The 9360-nt window shown below is 46.1% G+C and overlaps 1 protein-coding gene across 1 annotated transcript; it reads left to right on the top strand.

Moving 5' to 3' along the window:
- The first annotated feature begins 1009 nt into the window (after window positions 1-1009).
- LOC144139941 (rhomboid-related protein 4-like) lies at window positions 1010-6392 on the top strand. Its single transcript, XM_077672165.1, has 3 exons — window positions 1010-1032; window positions 2646-2934; window positions 6162-6392. The coding sequence occupies exons 1-3, from the start codon at window positions 1010-1012 to the stop codon at window positions 6390-6392; spliced, it is 543 nt and encodes a 180-aa protein (XP_077528291.1).
- The last annotated feature ends 2968 nt before the right edge of the window (window positions 6393-9360 follow it).

Below are 9360 nucleotides of genomic sequence, written 5' to 3'. Positions count from 1 at the left end.
CCTCCAGGATTGATGTTTGTTGTCGTCTCACTACTCCCCCCCTAAGTTTTAGCGACACACACGCCGTCACTGCTACTACTGAACTATGTGTAACCTTCTTCATAACGTGTCTATTATGTGTAAATAAAGTTATCGTCACAATTACAAACAGACCCTCCTTAGATCCTTACACCCTTTTTTTAGTTAAAACATCTTTCAGAGGGTAGTGCCATGGGATAGGATTTTTACATCTTTTTCGGTCAAAAATGGTGTAAACACGTGCAGGGTGTACATACTAAGTTAATATCACGGTGCGTAAAAACATTCAGGGTGTACACACTCGATTAAGGTGGCGTTTTTTTTCACGTTAGCCCTTTCACACGCCGCTCGCTATTTCCCCCAACAAAATTGTTTCTTGTTTCTATGCTCTGCATCTTACCAAATAAGTTGTATTGGCAGGTTACTGACCCCAAAATGATCTTAGTTTCTCACACTCATCTACAGAACTGTGTACATAGCATCACAGAGGTCAGGAGCCTCAAGTAGAAGCGAGTATTTTCACATACTTACATGTTTGTGTGATATGCACCGTTCCTAAATTTTTAGGGTCGCAAGACTTTTGAGAAAACGAGTCGACAGAGTTGGAAGGGGTGACCCGTTTAAGCGGTCGCGTGTGTCGCCAGTTTCTTTGTTTACGTTCGTAGTATTCTTACTAGCCGCCAGACAGCCCTAAAATCTTCACTCTTGAGCGAAGAATACAAAATTATGGTAAACTAGCGCAAACTTTCAGTTTTGGTATTTCCTTTTGTAAAAACCGCGGGATTGAAATGTCCACAACTGTGTACATTTTAATCCTGCAGTTACCAGTCAGTAAAATCATATAGCTAAGGGGGTGTTACTCCCTAGGACATTCCTGCTGAGGTAATGGCGCTTATTACAAGCTTCAGTTCGTATCCCTGACTAGTGCTGCATTTACTACCTCCAGTTTCTAAGTAATACTACTTATAGATGCTGCATACCTTTTCCCGTCATGCAGGTCCTGAGCAACGTCGAGTGGGCCGGGCAGGCGCAACGTCCTCCTCTAAACTGCGTGGTATGAGTTGCGGCAAGCCATGTCTGGGCTGCCGGAAGGATCCTTCATCCGTCACCTCGCATGGTTGCTACTTTCGACAGCATATTTCTACGTCATCCACAGTGTCCCGCCAACTTCCACTCCGGTGTCCGTACTCCTATCGGCATGTCTTCTTCGGCTGTGGCCATCTTCGTTGCATGCCATGCTTCACAGTCCCTGCCTTAGCGCCCACCTCGTACTCACCCGGTAGGCTTACTTTCCCTCACACAAGATGGTGCGGAGTGAAGTGTGGAACCTAAGTTTTATTAAGGTAGTCTATTTTACCAAGGAAGTCTAGGTAACTGGATGTTTTAACATGTCACTCTACAAAGTGTCTGATGGCTGTTTTAGTCCCGCCGGGAAGGGGTAGAGATGGCTTGGGATGAAATCGGGTCCAGAGATTTGCTTATACATTGAGCAATTTTTAACTGTGGAGCTGTTGTCAGTCCCGACTTTCGGTGTGTCTGTTGAAGGTAACGCGTTACCCCAGGGTAGGAGCAGGTTCTGTGGCCCACCGTTCGAGGGCGGAGCGGGGTCCTCTTTCTCTCATTATGAGAGGGAGAGGGCAGAAAGCCTCTCGCCAGCGACGTTCAGCTGCCGATTGCTTGGCGCGAACCGTAGAATTTCCGCTGATACGGCGTTGCCGTTGTCGGTCAAGCGCATGTTTGATATTCGAGCAAACACAAGAGAACAAAAGCTCTGGAGTTTCAGCACACACTGTGGACAAATAGGTTTATTTTTGTCTTGACCTGGATGTGATTGGAATAAACTACGAATACGAGTTTGAATATTGCTGTATTGATAACTCTCTGGAATTTCTCATTTCCTGTTAAATTGTTCAAGGTTTCATAAATGGTGTAATCATGATCGTATAATAATTTGTACAGTAATTGATATATTTTCTATCCTCAGAAAACATTTTATAACAGTGGAAACATCAGTACCGTTAATTTTACGTCAGCACTTGTTTGTTGTCCGTTTCTCTGTCCGTGATGTGTTGTCCCGCTGTCAGCTACAGGCTCAATGACTAGTTTTACATGCATCTGTCTTTTTAAGGTTATTTGAATTGATTTGAATATATGATTTGTCTACACCAACGCTTCCTCCTGCCAGATTCTTTTCTCTTGTGGCTAGAAGCGATAATTTCCTGCGCTCACGCAGCGTCCCCTACTTCTTTGCTTGAAACATTCTTCTATTCTTCTATGGAAACGCCAAAGAGGCTCCGCTCTTTCGTTTGAGTATTCTAGGGGTACAATCATGGATTTTAGAAGGATTGCCCTTGTTTTGAGCCCCAGCAACGTGAAATTTTTTATACCCAAGTTTTTTAATTGTAGAATGTTCTTTTAGCTCAATTCCGCGCAATATTTTCATAATTAAAAGTGGTTTGCTATGTTTTAGGTCGTTTTAGAGGTGGGGCGCGGCATACGAAGACGTTTAGTTCACTGGTTTGCATGCATTGCGCCGGAAGTACAGGCCTTGGGCCAATCTTGGAAGGGAATACCGCCATCCTCGTACACAGTTGCCTGAATGCACGTTTCCTTTTTTTGCGTCGCAGGGGCGAATGGAAGCAGCTTTTTACGTCCCCACTCTACACGCACAGCGACCTCCACGCAGCCTACGCGTTCATTTCGCTGATGTTCCTGGGCTGGCGTTACGAGCGGAGCAGGGGGCCAGTAAGGTTCGCGATTCGCATCGTCGTGACGACGGCTGCTACGGGCCTAGTCCACTGCTGTCTTGCTCGAGCATTGGCTGAGTCCGACGATCTTGTTGTTGCCGGCGCCTACAGATACGAGATGGAGCACAAGTGCTTCACTGGCGCCACTGCGGTGATACTTGCACTCAAGGTGCGAATCATGCACAAATGACATGGCTATTGTAACTATAAATATTTGGTAGGACGGAGTCATTTTCCGAAGAACGGTGACACATCCAACTGAAAAATCTGGAAGCAAGAGCGGACCAAAGCTCTACCGGTGCCTTGAGGCACACCGCACCGGAAACACAAAGGATCCAATTCGACCACCTGGTTATTACACGTTTGGTTCTTTCTCCATCTTCTCGGGTGATGAAACTTTTTAGAAACACTTTAAAACTACTAATGCATTTTTTGCGTTCCCTAGTCCGCCTTCTTTTCAATAGTCCCGTACAGAGAGAGACTGCAGTTTTATACGGGCACGAAAGCTGCTGCGGGGAAGCGAAACAGGGAGGGAGGAAATTGTGAAACTAACGCCACAGTTCAAAGCTTATGTGAACCGTGAAAACTATGTGAGGTCACAAATAACTTGAACTGTTAGTGTTTAGATAGTAATTGACGGGTTTTGTGTAGAAACAGGCACTCAAGAAAGGGTATGATGGATTTTGGTCCGAGTTGTCACATCAGCATCTATAAACCACTGGTTAGAGGCGTACATTCAGTTAAAAATCCAGGCCACCATAACAAAACGCTCAGGTGAAACAAGTTTGTTTAGATGGGCAGATTGCGCAGACGACTTAAAATAGTCTACAAGCATTAGGAGCACTTGTTTCAAGCAAGGAACATGCAGAATGTCGGATACAAGATAATACTGCCTCGGAGCATCTACGCACAGGAATATTTGGACGACAGAAATAATGAGCGGGGATTCCGGATTTGTGGGAGTTGTGCAGACGCTTTCCCAAAAATAACTGTAAGAAAGAACGAAAATGCTCGATTAATGCATGTCGCTCGTAACCGGGACATCCGTTTACTGAAAGGACATATTTCCGCTCAAAAAGGCTCACCAAACCAGCAGCGCCATGACCGCTTGTGTTCCTTTTTTACAATTTTGATTTCATTGAGTTTTTTAGCCGTGGTGAACACGTGTCGCTTAAAGGTTTAGTAGCATTGACTGTAACTAACGGCGAGTCGGTGCTTTACACGGAAAATAGAACAAACGATTCGTTGGGGGTTTTACGCGAAAACTAAAGATGTCTCCGGAGGCCAAATCGAAACTGTTTTTGAGCAGCGAACGGGCTTCCACTATGTCATTTATTTTGTTACAAAACATTGAAGATTGTCACACGAACAGTACTTGAGCTCGAAGAAGCATTGGATCACGCAAGGGAGTCACCTCCTGCTCTATATCAAACCACACGAAACGATTCTCTAGAGGTATATAGCCTCAAGTCAGCCTACGCGCTGTGAACGCGAAAAAAATATTGCGGCGTACATAGCGCTACTTTACTGCGCATCTCGCGTCCGTCAAGCGGGTTTCACGTAGCGATGAAAACAGATTCGTTCGCTATCAGTACAGTTGCGCGCGGTCTTCACGTTTCTTGCAGGGGTGTTTCTATAAAGACTCAGTAATTTAAGAAATAGGCTTTCTGTAGTAAAATTGTTTTTCTTGCACGAAGTGCTCACTGGCCATGGCGGACGCAATAAAGGGAGTTCCAATTGATATTTAGGGCAGCAATTAACAAGTATTTCTCAATTACCTCTAATTATTGTAGTTAGGCGTGTGATTGTAAAGTGGAATTACCTATAATTATTGTAGTTAGGCATGTTATTGTAAACTCGAATTGTCGGCGATCATCAGTCAGCCTGATATCACCTGTTCGATTTGCGAAAATGTAATTTCGTGCAGAATTATAGGCTGAGTCCTTCAGTCCTACGGACGCGCGCTTCTAGAGCACGGCGGCTGCAAAGCGCTGCAAAGCCATGCCCACGTGTTGACGTCATTCAGAGCACGCCTGCCTACTTTCCATTTGAGGCAAGCCACGACAGGGAAAGAGCGAAGGCGCTCGTACGCTCTAGCCCGGCCTTGTTAAAGCGCGGTGTGCGTGTAACCTTGGCATCTCTGAGTGACATCATCAGGGGACATGGCTTACCAGCGTCGTGCAGCCACCAAGCTCCGGGTGCACGCGTCCAGAAGACTAACTACTCTGCCCATATTTCTGGGGGCAATTACATGTGCGCCAATTCAACGCTGGATATCAGGTTGAGTGATGATCCTCTACAATTTCCACCTTACAATCCTATGTCAAACTACAGTAATTACAGGGTAATTAACACGTACTCGTTATTGCTACCCTAAGTAGCAGTTGGAACTCGTGTTATTGCGCCCGCCAGGGTGCCTGACCACTTCGAGCAAGAAAAACAAATTCCACCCACAAAACCCCATTTTTATAATTGCTTAGTCTTCCCTGAAACGCCCTGTGGGCGGAATCAAGGTTATTGGCCGATGCCAGTAACGCGACTTTCTAGCAACACTAGTTGTCTTCTGTGCATTGGATCTGGAAGCCGTATCTCTTCACCTGGTGATCAGCATCGAGTGGGAGATTCTGGTTCCGCAAAGGTACCACGGAACTGTTTTTGCACGTAGTTACTACACGGAAATCAAATTCTTTATTAAACGATAACTGCGGTTGGTCATAGCATTTCAGAAAATGACCTCACATTTATTCTCACGTATGCGTCGATTGTCTTTCAGATATTTGTCTCTCAAATATCAGGTTTGTAATTCGCAGTCCTCAATTCGTAAGCTATGCCAATGAATGTCCGATGCGCTCAAGTTGGTAATTTTGTAAGATAAAAAAAAACTGGTGTTACGGGAAAAACGAAGACGCGGGAACTTACCATCCTTTCTTAAAGAAAGTAGACAGAAGCGCGAAAGCCCTCTCACATAAAAACTCCGCCAACAGTGCATCAAAACCTTTGCTATGACGGCGTCAACATTCTCTTACAGTGCGTCCAATTGATCGTGAGACCTTCAAAGACCCAAATGGCGAACGAAGAATGGTCCTATGCGACCCAGTTCTTCTCACTAAGTAAACGCATGTGTTCATACGCATGGTTTATGATATATACGTATACTTTCGTTCTCCTCCTCTATGATCGATGAGTGTATTGTCTTGTTTATAGAACCGCTTCGTACCGGCGATGTTTAAGAAACCGTTGTGACACAACGGAAGCCCTGTTCGACACACGCGCCGTGTGTCCTGAGATTTTATCAGGGCTTTTCGGTCGAATAACCGGTCTTCGTGGAAATGCATTACTTTGTTCACAGCACGCAATTGACCCCACCTAGAACGTTTTCGCTTTAAATCTCTGCAGATAACCTTCGGCGTAGACGGGCTGTTCGCCGAGGGGTGGTGGCAAGGATCCCCCGGCACGTACCCGTTCCTGTGGTTCGCACTTCCCGTGCACCCGGTACTCGGGGCCTTCTTCGAAGCGGTGCTCCTGGAAAGCTGGTTTCCGTTTCTCTGGACTCCGGGACACGTGGCCGGGGTAGCCGTCGGAGTGGGCTACGCAATGGCACTCTTCGTTTTGAAGAAGTTGTTCTGAAGGAGCCCCCAATCGCAAGGGGAGATCGGTGGAGCGTCGAATTTACAAGTTCTCAAGCTCCGAAATTCCAGTCGGCGACACAGCTACAAGAATATTAGAAACTTTGCTTCCTGTATACTATTTTTTCGATGAAATGTTCTTTCATTTTGCCTACATGCGTTTGCTCTCTCAAGAAACGATCAACTCTCTTTTTGCAGCTAATCTGTGTATGGCTAGGATCGGGGATTTTATGGCATTCGGAAGGAGAAATTGTGCCTTAAAAAGCAAAAGTGAAAGAGCCAACAACAAAGTCAAACGCATATAACGCAGATCGGCGTTTGCGTCGGAGCTATGTGTCTCTGAGAATGTGTAGTGTAGTGCATGACGTGCTGTGCGCGCCTGATAGACTGTAGAACCATTGGGGGGGGATCACGGCGTCCGCAAGGTCATGATTACTTGCGCGAAAAATAAAAGAAACAAAATACAAAAGTTTAAAACACTGAGCAAGTTGTGCGCCTCGATATTTGGCCCCACGATATACTTAGTCATCACTAGACGCGATTATGTAGGCAAATGCCTTGCCTGTTCCTTGCCCCTGTTTTGCGCCATTTTGATATATAAGCAAGAAATAGAGGTGAGGAAGGGCTCTTGTATTGCAGTTAGAGTTCCTATAAATGCCTATTTTAGCGTTCGTGCCTAAATGACTAAAATTACTTACGAAAGCCTATTTTCAATGCCTATTTTCAAAACTTCTGCCTACATGTTCACCATTTCCCTGAACTTTCTCTGTCGGGTGCAGTTTGAGATGGTTATGCACGTTATTGGCCAGCATTGAACGATTTTATTATGGGGTTTAACGCGCCGATGCTACACAGGCGGTGAGACGCGCCGTAGTGGAGGGCACCGGTTTAACTTTGGCCACCTGGTGATCTTAAACGTGCGCCGAAAAATCGAACACACGGGCATTTTCGCCTTTCGCCGCCATCATAAAAAGAGAGCATTGAATTTTCGAAATGCCATAGCGTTCAACCAAGCCCTCTAGTTCAGTCAACTCCTTGAAAACAACCGCTAGCACCAGTAGAGTGGGGCTCTGATTCTCAGTGACAACAAGACCCTTTTTGAATAAAAAATCTTGAGATGGCAGTAGTTTGCTGTTATTTGCAAACTTTTAACAATGATTTTTAGACCACATTCCCCGTGCTCTACAATCAGATTTCTTCGAGCATGGGCGGTCACATCCTCGTTTACAGAAGCGTACTAAAAAAAATTCGCTCTATTTTCAACACAACGGTTGAGCCTAGAACACGCATTTGTTGATCGATGATCACTCCCGTATTGGAAAACCAACGGCTAAATATCACTCCGTAGCTGCATTTAGTTACGCCTTAAAATCCACCTGCCGATGAGCTCTAAAATCTAATTTTCCATCAAAATATGTTCGTCCACTAAACACCTTTTAAAAAATGCTCTTCAAGTCCGTGGAGGTGCATTTGGCAGTATTGGTACGTCTTGTTTGTTCAATTCGGGTATCATTTGATATGATAAAATTGCTAAAGCTGTACCTAACAGTTCTCTTGTAAGAGCGTAGTAATTTCTTGATAAATCGTTGTATCTATTGCATTTGCATTTTGCGTCTGTTTCTGTGGCGCCTTAATTAAATTACGTCAGGCAGACATCAATTACATTTGGCTACAATTTCAGAAGGAGTGCGCAAGTTGCCACTGCGCCTCAACACCGCAGCCGTGTTTCCCCCCCACCCGCCGCGGTGGCTCAGTAGCTAAGGCGTTGTGCTGCTGAGCCCAAGGACACTGGTTAGATTCCTGGCCGCCGCGGCCGCTTTTCTTATGTAGGCGAAAAGCGAAAACGTCCGTGCGGTCGAGATGTCGGCACCCGCTAAATGTGCCGAGGGCACAAACTCGTGTCGTGTCGTTAGCGTTGTTACTATGAATATGTACCAACTCGCCGAATCTTCTGTTTTATCCTCAGGTGGTCAAACTTATTCCGGTGCCCACCACTACAGTGCGCATCATCTCCTGTGTAGCTGTGTAGCGTCGGCGCGTTAAAGAACGAAGGAAGGAACAGTACGAGAGAGGCAGGGAGGTTGACCAGGCTACTGTAAGGTTGGCTAACCTACTCAGGGGGGTGGGGATACGGGAAATGAAAGGGAAAGAAATGACCGCAGTACATATTAGCAGAGAAAAGACGAGTGAGAAAATAAGAAAAACACAAGGCGTGGCCGTAGCAACTACAAAGGCAGAACAAAGTACGCACACAGAACAAGAAAATGCACAGCGATACGCTGATAAAATTGGTCAGCTAAGAAAGCCGCACTGCAGCAATGTCCCTACAATCGTTAAAATTGGCCCGTGTCCTTCAAAAAATCGAAGTAAGGCTTTTGTAGCCTTTTCTGCCTGTGAAGGACAACGCCTGTGACACAAAAATGTCTGAGCTGTAAACGGGTGGTCGTCTTGGCGAAGTGTGGTGGAGAGCTGTTGCCCCGGCAATGCATTGTGAATCGGTCATAAGGGCACAGAAGCTGTTGAATCGTCTCTTCGGTGGCGCACACCTTACAAGGAGGGCTGTTGGCCATGCCAGTGGGGTAGGAGTAAGCAACGGCGAAGGCAACACCTAGCAACAGGAGCAACAGGCGCCAAAGTAAGGTGACGTACGAGCGTGGCACCTTAGTAGGTAGGTGGCGCTGCAAATCGGGTCCGACTGGATAAAGACCAGCGTTGGAGACCTCTGGTGTGTTCCGCTTAGCGAGAGTGACTTCGGGTGCAATGAACCCGCAGCGACCTTGCAGTCTCAGTGAGTGATAGAGGGATGCAGGTCAATCGGGCACTTTTGTGTGCGCCATCGGCCGCTCTATCCGCATGTTAGTTCCCAGTAATGCCACAGTGGCGTGGGAGCCCCTGGAAAACAATATCATGCAAATGCCTGTTTACTGCGTCATATGAGCACCGGATTTCTGCCACAAGTTGTTTGTACG

The sequence above is a fragment of the Haemaphysalis longicornis genome, unplaced genomic scaffold (assembly GCF_048455015.1).
Source record: "Haemaphysalis longicornis isolate Haplotype H1 unplaced genomic scaffold, Haemaphysalis longicornis Haplotype H1 scaffold_5, whole genome shotgun sequence".
In the NCBI taxonomy this organism is placed as follows: domain Eukaryota; kingdom Metazoa; phylum Arthropoda; class Arachnida; order Ixodida; family Ixodidae; genus Haemaphysalis; species Haemaphysalis longicornis.
This window is presented reverse-complemented; position numbering and strand designations above follow the sequence as displayed.

What these genes read in the sequence shown, in the direction of transcription:
- LOC144139941 (XM_077672165.1), top strand. Translation starts at nt 1,010, where the DNA reads ATGCAGGTCCTGAGCAACGTCGA. An exon ending in CAGGTCCTGAGCAACGTCGA is followed by an intron (nt 1,033 to 2,645) that starts GTGGGCCGGGCA and finishes TTTGCGTCGCAG; the next exon opens with GGGCGAATGGAAGCAGCTTT. An exon ending in CGGTGATACTTGCACTCAAG is followed by an intron (nt 2,935 to 6,161) that starts GTGCGAATCATG and finishes AAATCTCTGCAG; the next exon opens with ATAACCTTCGGCGTAGACGG.